Source organism: Limulus polyphemus, unplaced genomic scaffold (assembly GCF_000517525.1).
Source record: "Limulus polyphemus unplaced genomic scaffold, Limulus_polyphemus-2.1.2 Scaffold145, whole genome shotgun sequence".
Lineage (NCBI taxonomy): Eukaryota > Metazoa > Arthropoda > Merostomata > Xiphosura > Limulidae > Limulus > Limulus polyphemus.
Window position 1 is genome coordinate 900,671 of NW_013665755.1, and position 12,119 is coordinate 912,789.

The 12,119-nt window shown below is 31.4% G+C and overlaps 1 protein-coding gene across 4 annotated transcripts in view; it reads right to left on the reverse strand.

Annotated features, from left to right (window-relative positions):
- The window catches only part of LOC106475230 (Down syndrome cell adhesion molecule-like protein 1 homolog), a 50,441-nt gene extending 42,665 nt beyond the window's left edge, over nt 1–7,776 (reverse strand). The window contains exons 1-4 of one of the 4 annotated variants that reach the window (XM_022380522.1): nt 7,590–7,776; nt 4,036–4,317; nt 3,577–3,693; nt 2,306–2,455 (exon numbers count right to left, since the gene is read on the reverse strand). In XM_022380522.1, the coding sequence (XP_022236230.1) occupies nt 2,306–2,455; nt 3,577–3,693; nt 4,036–4,317; nt 7,590–7,674 (634 nt within the window). In that variant the 5' untranslated portion in view covers nt 7,675–7,776. Of the gene's footprint in view, nt 1–1,187; nt 1,470–1,896; nt 2,175–2,305; nt 2,456–3,576; nt 3,694–4,035; nt 4,318–7,589 lie in introns of those variants that run through there. The other 3 variants (XM_022380529.1, XM_022380499.1, XM_022380517.1) reach the window with 3 other exon arrangements.
- Nucleotides 7,777–12,119: the final 4,343 nt, after the last annotated feature.

Below are 12,119 nucleotides of genomic sequence, written 5' to 3' on the forward strand. Positions count from 1 at the left end.
AGTATTTCCAAATAATTGTAGCTCTTTGATTTTAGTCTATATTTCCTTCGTTTGTAACGAACACGTGTTTGGATTAGGATTCCAGAGGCTTTAGTCATCGTGCAGTTTCACTTGTTGCCATTCTTAGTGTATATAAGAGACATTAGTACAAAATGAAAGTAGCTTTGGTGTATTAGTCTGATTGTATTAGTTCTATAGATATCTTGTTATTATTGCAAGTTACTACTTCAACGATTATTGAAAAAATTATACTTACATGAGAGACAACATTTTTGTAATATTTTGTCATTAAGAAAAGAGATTATACTACTAGAAATTGATTAATCTGTGTTTCTTTAAAATAATTATGTATTTCCATCTATAATCAACCAACTGCCTTATTTCAAGATGTGACGTGAGAGAAGTCAGCACATACGAGTCTTTATTTTATCTGCAGATCCGTGTTAATGAGTTATATAATATCAAAGTGTTTAACTTCAGTGCAGTTACGTGAACGTTCAACTATTTGTGGATAATATCTTCTCCTGTCAGAGATGAATCTTTCTATAAATGGTTATATAATCGTACACGTAAAAAGACTTGAATTTCCTTCTCAGTGGCTAATGGTAAATCTGAGGGCTTATGACACTTAAGATAGGGTTTCAATACCCGTTGTAAACACATTACAGATAGCTCATTATGTACCTTTGTCTTTAAAAGCAAAGACTTGAGTTTTCTAAAAATTTTACGACTGGCTTTATTAATTATTCTTGAGTAAATCTCTATTATATTCACACTTTTTGCTAAGAACTACTATAACTTTCTTGGAAAAGTTTGCCATTATTCGGTGATATCTTACTCTTTTCAAAAATTAATTGAAGGTGTGCTTTATCATAAATGACTTTCTCGTAGGATTAGCTTTGAAACATTACATGTACTTACTTGTTCACAGAAAGTAATATTATCTTCTTAATACATATCTAGGAAAAATAATGATTACTAAATATTAAGGTTTTATTTCAATAAAACGTAAATATAATATAGAAAAATTGTATTCTTACGTTCTTGATAATCAAAGGCTCTTAGTGATACAGGTTTATCGAAAGGTTGGTTATTAATAATACTAAAAAGGGCGTTAAGATAATACACATCAGCATAAGTATTTAATTTTACACTCTGAATTTGAAATGGCATTCACTCCAACTTACTTGTTACGACAAGAGACGTAGTGTGACTATCTGATCCATGTGAGTTAGACACAATACAGGTGTAGTTTCCATTGTTTTGCAATGTGACAGATTGTACGATAAAAAGTGAAGTGTCGGCAGTAGTTCGAACATCGACACCAGGAAATGGTCTTATAAACTCGTGACCATCTTTAAGCCATTTGAAATTGAATGGTCCATCTCCTGATCGGATGGTGCACAGCACACTTCCTCGTTCTCCTACTTTTAGCCTGGATTGGAATTTGAAGGGAGCAATAACAGGTTCTAGATAAACAAACCGTGAAAAAGTTAAAAATTAATATAATAAATAACAGACACTTTTTATATACTGCAATAATATAAATAGTCTACAACCGAGCAAAAAACAGGATATCTCTCAGAATTAAATTAAAACGGTCACACTTCATTTCTAATTCACAGTCTGTATTCGTAGATACCAACTCTGACTGAAATAATATATATGGAAAAGCTACAACCTACACAGTTTTTAAATTGGAAAACGTTAAAAATTACAAATAAATCTATGTCTACTATAACGTAAAATATTACAAACTATAGATAGCTTGTTCATGCTATTCTTTAAGCAAGTATATATACATACTACAAGATTTGAAGGATAACTGAAAATCTAACAACACTTGATACCTATTTACAATTTAATATATATTATTTTAATTATAGTAATACTTACCATTAGCGTCAGAACCACCAAGATGAAACGCCATTACGACCAATACTGCTTGCAGGAGAGGCCAGATGGTCGCCATGACACTCGTAGTCGTATATACTCTGCCTCTTTTCTTAATTCGTAAAAACCCGCAACGAACGCGATGAAAAGAAACAGATTAATTAAAAAAGCTGATGCAATAATGATTGAAGTCTTCAGAAAATAAATTCCTGAAAAATAGTCAATGAGTTATGAATCCAATATGTCCTCTGTTGCTTTCAGCATTTTCTCGTTACCTCTTACGGTGGATGAGCCATTGGCAACAAAGAATAATATACAACATAGTTAAGATATATTTAGGCGATTTCAGCGCCACACTACGCTTAAACATAATACTAGATAAATAATCCATTTATTTATTTTTTACGGTTACCTTTAACAATAAGTTGGACAACTTTCCGGAGATTTTCCCCAACTCCATTGTTGGCTTCACATAAGTAATACCCTTCGTGGCCTTTTGTAATGTTCCTAAATTTCAGAACGTTCTCCCCTTTCTCTTGACTCAACATCTTAACGTTTATGCCTACAAATGATACAAAATAATCAGTTAATGTTTAACTTGAATTCGTTAACCCTATAGACATACTGATGTTGAAAGAACGCTTCTCGTTACCTAGATAAACCTCATCATTAATGAATCACTTTTTCTTTGAAATAATTTGGTTTGGTTTCTTTGAAAATAAGCACAAAGCTACACAACGGGCTATCTGTGATCTTCTTATCACGGGTATCGAAACCCGGTTTCTAGCGTTATAAGTCCGTAAACATACCGTTGTACCACTGAAATAACTTATAGTTTTTTTTCAATAAAAATCATTAGATATAAATATAAAGTATAAAGCATGGAAATGTTCAAAGTAATTTTACCTGTTTTGACTGATAAGTGGCGCTATGTATGATAGTGGTAAGTATTAAAAGATATGCTTCCTATGAAGTTCTTTACAATGCTGAGATTTCCAATAAATAAGTAATAAAACATAAATAACAACATTTTCATAATTCTTATAAAATGTTCTTTAATTTTATTTCTGTTTAAGGTTGATTTATCGCAAAATTCGCATATTATTGAAAGTCATACTCAATTGTTCATTCAAAATTGTTTCCAGTTTATGGCATTTATGTTTTCAAGTGCCCCCCCCCCCCAGTGGCACAGCAGTATGTCTGCGGACTTACAACGCTGGAATCCGGGTTTCGATACCTATGGTGATCAGATCACAGATAGTCCATTGTGTAGCTTTGTGCTTAATTTCAAACAAACAAATTTTCAAGTGTTTATTTTCATATTTGACTTTTTTTTCTTCTTTTGTTTATTATCGTTTATTGTGCGCTATTAATAATCAGAAATATAGAGTTTAAAATGTACGACTATATAGAAACGTGAAGCAAATAACAGCATATCTATTATTAATTAAATTATAAATAAAATTATAAAAATAATAATAATAATTATGGATTATTAATCATTTTGATCAGTAGAGTTATGAAGGTTAATAAAGTTTAACCCTAATGTATATGATTTTTTCATAGGTTGAGATAGGTTGAGAGCAGATGTTTTATATAAAAAAGGTTCACTGTATTGATATTTTCTCGTAAAATATATCAATTTCATCACTGAAAATACAGCGAATAAAGCATTCACATTACCTGATTGGCTCCAAGTAACCTTTGGTGTTGGTATACCATCAGCTTCACAGTTGAATATTACGTCTGTTCCTATAGTAGCCTCAAGATCAGAGGGTTTCCTCTTCCAGTATGCGGGAACTAGAATAAATGAAGATTGGATGAACGTATATAAAAAAAAGTAGAGAATACTTACTACGGTTTAATTCGTTATAGTCAAGGTGGTAAAGAAAGAGAAACGATAGGAGATAACTGTAACTCTGTACTGATAATCGCTCCTTAAGTATATAGAAATTGATCCTATTTATACACATTATAGAGAAATAGGTGGGTTAAAGTTAACAGTTAAGGTCACCACTTGAAACACATTTAATCTAATATTTAGAGCTTTGATTATTCAGTTCAGTTTTGGAGGTGAGTTACCCCTTAAAAACAAGTTACTTTAAATCTATTCATCAGCTAATTACAAGGGAAGAATGAAACCTTTGACTTGAAGAAAAGAGGTGAATGAATCAGTTCCAGTCGAACTTGTAACAATGCAGGTGTAGTTCCCATTTGTTGAAGCGTCAACGTTTTTTATAACGAGGAATGACATATCTGAGTAGGTGCGGACGGACACACTTTGTGATGCGGTTAGTTGTTGTCCATCTTTAAGCCAACTGAACTGGAGTGGAGACCCTTCGGACAAAGTTGTACAAGTTGCGCTTGCCTTATCGCCTTCTCTCAATTCTTTAGGAAAGATAAATGGCTGGATAGCGGGTTTTTCTGTATTAAAAGCAGTATATATATATATATATGTATATGTAGAAAAAAATAGGCATAACAAAAAAAATCCTCTCTTCAACTGAATACACGGCCTGTTTATGATAAATTTAGTAATTATTGTGTGTTACATAATATATATGTTGTTAAATTTTCGTTTGGGAATCTGGACTTTAACTTATACAAGTAGAATTAAGTTCAGCTTTAATATTTGGTTTTCTTATCATAATTGATCTAAAATATATTGTGCTTTACTTACTTTATGTTTGATGTAATAGAATGAGTAAAATACTACCAGGGAAAAAACCATTTGTTAATTTATTGTATTTAGGTGTTATATATATGGTGAGTGCAGTCTGGGTTATATCATTTAAAACATACGTAATTAAACTACATTGTTTTCAAGTTATGTCAGTCACATATTGTTAAGGTAAAGAGAATCACTTGAAGAAGTGAATTACCAACACCAGAAAACATAAATACATGGGTGTATAAATTTTAATCATATACTTTTATATATTGCACAATGAGAGAATGCATAAATATTTAGACATACAAAAGTTTAATAGCATGTACGAAAATACTGTATAATGAGGCAAAACATAGATATATAGGTAAGAAAAAAATATAACACAAATCAAACCTCTTAATTAAGCTCAAAAATCATATAGAGGTGAATAACTAGGATGATTTCTTAAGGCATTTCCAGCTTTGTAAAATGATTTTTAAGTATTTGTTCAAAATTTATGTCGAATATCTTAATTCAAAGCACGTGTTGTAATTTTGTCAAGTATGGTTAGCCAATTAGAAGAGTGCACGTGTGATAAACTACCCATATTCATAGCATATGAAATATATAAAAAGTTGTTAATTGTGCGATTAAGTAGCAGTGTGTCACAAATACAGGGTGAGTATAGCTCTTATAGTGCACATTTATTTACCAGTGTCGCTAAACGTTGATAAGGTAAGCACTTGTCTTACTTGTAACCATAATGAATCTCTACTTATATTCATTGTAATTTGACAGTGGCTTGTAAGTCTATAATTATTTTCTTTTTGTAAAGGCATTTTAAAAAAAGAACATACCAGTAAATTACACTCAGGTAAAAATAAAAATCTACAAGCTACAACATGTTTTTAGAATTTTTTCATAGCATAAAGTAAATGCGGTTGTGTCAATTTTATACTTGCTTAAAAATGGTTTATAGTAACTTTCCTTGAGTCCTATATTTAGAATAGCAACTACTTCAACCACGCTGTTATTATAAAACGCATGCTTTTGTGATACAAAATATTTTCTAGGTACAATTTTACATTCTGCAATTCTGTTGATAGAAAATACGAGCTAAGACAAGTATCTACCTTTCAAGTAAGATGCATCTTAAGTCAGTATAACTTTGCTATTTGGAAGATCAAAGTTTGTACAGAATTTATGTTCTTTTTTTAACTACCTGCAAAATATAATCTTAGTGTAGGACACCACTGTTTTGTTTATTTTAGGAAAGAAACTTTCCCATCCAATGACTATCGCAACTCCTTCGTTTGCCACCCTGTAAAACAGACCGCTTTAGTAACATGATTTGGTAATTATTTGAGCACGATACTGGTCATCACGTTCTAAATATTTCTAAAAAAAGTCAGTTAAATATAACGTATCTGTTTCTCGCAGATAACGTCAACAGCTTACTTCACCTTTACCTCTTCCACCAAAAAAAGTAGTACCAATATACTGTTGTTTGGTATTCATTGATATTATGGAAGAATTACTACCCAACCTACAAATAATCTAACGTATTCATTGCCGCACAAAATAAATTATCATCATATCTACGTTGGTCCAAAGCTGGATTCTTACACCAGTGTAAAATGTACGATACTAAATCCCAATTATTTTAGCGTTCTATTTTTTATAAAGAAACCTTTCGTGTAAGGTAATATTTTTTAGGAATTTATAGTGCTACATTAACACTTAAATTACTATTAAATTTAGATGGTATAAACAATCAAATATACTGCCTTATGGAGGTGTCTTGAATAAAAATAAATCAATTTCAAATTACCTCAATTCAGATATCGGATTTAATCATTCAAGTTGGTGATCAGCAAGTAAAAGTTCCTAGTAATTGAAGTTATTATTTATCAAGTTCTGATTTAATAATCTAAAATGAAGAGATGTATTGTGATCTTATGTGGTTTAAGAAAGTAAGTAAAGTTGCGAAAAGCAATAGAAGATCATTATTACGTTGTAATACTGCAAAAAAAAAAAAAACACGCCTTAAATATACAGGGTATATGAGTCCACAATTATAAAACTTTACATTAATTTAAAATTTGATGATAATATTATAATTAACTTAAAAACTTTTTTGATGTTTTAGCAACGAATACATTAATCATAAAATATCATATCATACAATTATCTATATATTTTCTAAAATATTTGTACACCAGAATGAGTGTAAATCCGTGATTTTGGTGTTTAAAGGGTTTTTAATAACACATGAGTCACACAGTTCTTTTTCAATATCATAAATATTGCAATTTATCTGATTAATTACTCCGAAGTCTTCTTCGTAGTTTGCATAGAAAGTCAATAATTTCAACCAGTGTTTTAGTCAGTTCTTTACAATGAATATTGCAACAGGGGAAACTATAAAATTACTCAATATATGCAATAAGATAGTGAACGATATATAACCAAGTCTAATTGAATTGTTGCTTTCTAGCTATGTTTCATATCAAATAGGACATCAGTAACAAATTACTGTCAAAATTTGATAAAGTCGTCAATTCTAAGGCTACCAGTGAAAATGATCTTCTTAGTTTGACCTATATACATCAATTCAATATGTTTTAATGACCTAGAAAAGTCTATTTTGGTAAAGGCTGTCTTACTAAAAGGAATATTGCAAATATGTCGGGTTATAATTTCCTTGTAAAAACAACTCAATAATTATTTTATCTCGGAAATTATTTATTGAACAACCAAATAACAATAAGAAAATAACAACAACAATAACAATAAGACAATAACAACAACAATAACAATAAGACAATAACAACAACAATAACAATAAGACAATACCCCATAATATTAGGAGCTTTTCAATTATTTGACTAAACGTTGAAAAATATGCAAACTTTACTTATAAAATTGACAACCTTAGATATTATACAAGCATCTCATATGCTAAATATATTACACTAGATGAGTTGATTTAGATACATGACACTCCTAGTTATCAAAACTTAAAATGGTAGATGACCAACAATACCTCCATCTGCAGATGATAACAACAGCACAACAGTCTCAACGACGAACAGAAGTAAAATTCGCTTCGTAGCATTGGTCGCCATCATAGGGCGTCACTGATATCCTCCAAAACGGTCTTTGTTGCTGGTATTCTAGAACATCTCTTTAAATAACCTATTTTTGTGTCAGTGGTAAGGATTTTCAACTGCCCACTTTATAGCTTTTTTACTCTAAATATATAGATTGTATTAAGTTTCTTTTTCAATTTATATGTATTCTTAGAATTCATGTTTAACTAAATAACATTAGAAAATCCTGACGTCACCAGAACCTACTGAGAGAGCCATCTGGTGATAGGCTTGGTTTTCAAATTTTGTTACAAAAAATGCCTTTCTTTGTTTAGAATAAACATCTTTTAGGTTTCCTATGGATTAAGTTCTTTTGAAATAAATTTCAAGATGTATTTTTCTTTAGAGCATTCTTTGAAGCCGCACTGAAACAATTTGTGGCAAAATGAAAACAACATAGGTAGTATATTTTGAGATTTGCTTTGAGAGAAAAATTATATTTTGAAATGTTATATATCTCCATTATAGGAAAGAAAATGCTCAATCTGTAAAGGGGAAAAGAGTATAATGACATTTGGATTATTAAAAATCGATAATATTCTTCTCACTTATACGAATAATAATCAAGTAATTCAGTGTCGTTGTGAATCTTTTAAAGCCTATCAGTTTATCCAAAAGAATCGTAATGATTAGTATTTACACTTACGAAATTGGTTAAAACATACTTCTGGAACGTGTAGTCAGTTGAGAGGCTTTATAACATACAATATCATTTGACTCCCAAACAAATATCAAAAGCAGAATGGACATCAGATGTTTAAATTGACAAGAAGGATATGTCTCTTTAAGAGCTGGTTTTAGTTCCTAGTTAAACTAAAGGTGAACCCAGAAACATCAAATACAATGTGTTATCTAATAAAAGATGAATACGCATATTAAAATATTATAGATGAGGAGATGCATACATCCAAGCGGGATACTCTGTGATACAAGGACTATACTTAGGGGTTTCAAAGCCGACTCGTTACTACTTCCCAAAATAGTTAGCTGTGGATGCCATCTTTAATTCAAAATGGCTGCCATTCGCAGCAAATTCCCAGTATATTTCTTCACAAAATCGATTAAAGATCATTTACCACTTTTTTTTTTTGCTAAAAGTATTAAAAACATAGTGGTCTGAATTTTTTGTCTTATTTCTAAAGTAAAATGTATTAAATTTATGAATGCCATTTGGAAATCAGAATGACTGGCAACATGGTAAATAATAAAATAGATATTAAATGTAAGATGTAATCTCTTATAAAAGAGTTACTTAAACATCATATTGCAAGATACAGTGCTTGACATTATAATTTTTATCCAGGTAACTGGCAATACAGTTTTAAGTAAAATATGTAAAATAATCGTTCATAATATTTACAGTTTATCTTTCTATTTAGTTCAGATAGACCATCTTTCAGGTAATAGTAACAGTGCCCAATAATGAGACGTATTACTTCTTGAGCTCATTAATGGTAGTGTTGGACTGTAAGGTTGCAACAACCAATGCCTGTTTCATTTGTGATAACTGTGGCAATGATGAATTCAGTACATTCATTTCAATTAGCTGAAACACACTGTGCACATATAGTTGAAAATGGGCTGCACTGGTTCCATGTGGTGTTGATATATCCCATAAACACTCGAAAGTGATTGTGAAGCCCCACTATACACTGAGTCAGATATGGTTGTCAGCAAGTTCTGCTGCCACTTGTACATACTATCAACATGTAAGTAATAAGTTCCATTTACAGCGAACTTAAAGCAAGCTTGCATCACATGACAATGTTGCTATAGTCTCAAGAACTTCCATCACAGTACCCAGTTTATCCACGAGGTAAAAGCACTCATAAGTTACTCTACAAATATATGAATGCGGTAGAATTGTAAGAGAGCAACTACTGAAAACGAAGTTACTAAACGCACGACTTTCACGAGTAGGTAATGCCAGTTAGTCAAATATTAACATCCTACCTTAACTGTTTAATATGCTAGAATGAATAATATCAGCATCAACAAGCAAGATTGTTGATGAGCATACTAGTAGAGTTTAAGCTAATTAGGTGCATAACAGAAGAACTCGTAATATTGGATAATATATTATATTATATTCTTCCTTTGGAAAAATGTTAATGCCAAAAAGTATGGCCTTACTATGGACAGTTAGACAGGTAATAGGTTCAACAGAAATGGTACAATTAATGAACCAGTTTGGTCACGATGTTTTCAAAGAGAGGCATAAACCATACTTGCATAAAAAGCAAGTTTTTTCATAAGCTAAGTGTAATTGGCATATCATTAGAGTCATGGGAGAAATCAGTTGTCTCGTGGACAGGCTTTAACCATAATACATGTGGTACCATCAGTCAGAAGCCTACTGTGAAATAAATTACAGTAATATTACATTCTCCAATAGAAATTGTAATCATTTATTCAGTGTTATACAAAAATGATGAAATCGGGAAAAATAATTTGAATCTTGATTTCATAGTGGTAGCAAATGCTCATACTATGTATATTGCTTTTAAAGATTATTTTACACATTAACTTTACCTCTATAATTGAGAGAAGACCTGGTATTGTTAGCTTGAGCGATCTATTGATAAAATATGATATTATTGTAGCTGGATGATTGCAATTGGATCTATTGAGACAGTTATTACTTGCAAACATTAAAACAGATGCATGAAGCCCCTGAATCTTCTGTAAGGCAATGACTAGAACGAAACTTGTCTGTCTGGTGAATTGCTGGAACATCAAAGTTCAAACGATATTTCTATTACAGAGTGCAATACAAAGAGCAGTTGAAACAACTTTTTGAAAACATCAAGAAAATTCCCTCGGTTACGTATTACAATTTACCTCGGATGAGCCTCCAATTTATTACGTAATGTATTCTAATTACGAATAGCCTGAAACTGAGTTAAATGATAATTTAGATTTATAATTTAAATAAATGTCGATATGTATCCAATTTATGACATATGACAACAAGATTGACACACAGTTTTTTTTAATACAAATATATTTTAATATACAAACAATAACACAATTTACAATAATGGTTATTACAAATAATGATCTATATACAAAAGTTTTACAAACTTACAAACAATATTTAGTCCTCTATCTGGTCTGAAACTTCCTTGATATCTTATCGAGGGTTTACGATGAGCGAATTAATTCTGAATAGATGTAGTTACCATTCACTTAACAGGGAGCTAGCTAGCTCTGTTCTTCGTTTTTCGCCGGCCACACGCCGAGTTGTCTCCTGATGAAGTTATATAATGTATTTGTAAAAGTACTAATGTCCGATGTAAATCTGCTGAAGTTAAATGGTTTGTAATATTCGAAATCTGTAAACGTTCCTGGTCAAGTATCTGAAGTTCGCGATTAATAAACGTTATAACAATCACAGTTACAGCTTCCGAAGTTTATAGCACAACAACTGTAGCATACCAATAATATATACTGTCTTTTGGTGCGTCGCGTTGGTTATGTTTATAGGAGTGAGGAGAGTTTCTCGAAATTTCAGTTTACGCAACAATATGTACGATACACCAGTGTTTACTACAATTTTAGTGAATAGGCGGGAATTTGGCAATACAGTATAGGTTATGTACATTTTTTACATATAAATTCAAGTTAAACAAACATAGATATTATTGATTCACTTCAGGCTCTTCTGAAATCAATAGAGAGTCTTATTTGTTACTTGTGTGATTTGTTACTCAGCCTAACCAGATCATTCAGAGAAGCCAATTGGAATTTATACATGAACTATATTTGTAGAAATATGCTCTTTATGTTTGCATATGGACTTCACAACTATGCAAGACATTTACCATACTATTGGACCCAGATGTCAGAGTTTCCCGAATCAAATCCAGCAGCACATGTGTATTGGGCAAATGGTGGATTTGCAGCTCAATTAAGCACCACCGACAAGTTTGGCAAAGTTCTACTGGACTATGTTGTAGAAAAAGCAAACAGGGCAATGAAAATAAAAGGTCGCATCATTAAATTCAGCAAAAACATAGTAGCTGTTGAAAGACGAATATTGTCACAGCATGTTAGAGGTATTGTATTGCTCAAATGTCAGGAAGGAAATTGTTGGTGTCATTAATGGTAACACTGACACCACTCTTAATTTGAGCCCATCGCAGCTGAAACAAAACGATTATGATGTGCAACAAATCATTCAAAGCTACATCACATAGGTGTAGATCTTTTTGCACCATCCAGTGGCATCCTCAGTTCTAGCTCCACAATTTATGATACCATATTTCACATCTACACATTTAACCATCTACATCCTAACAGAGGGAATGGGTATGGTACAAAGACACTATGAAAATTTAGATATGCCACTTCCCAAAAAAGTACATCACGTATAATAGTTAAACGAACTGCCTAAACGTCACGTTAGTGTAGCCTATATGATA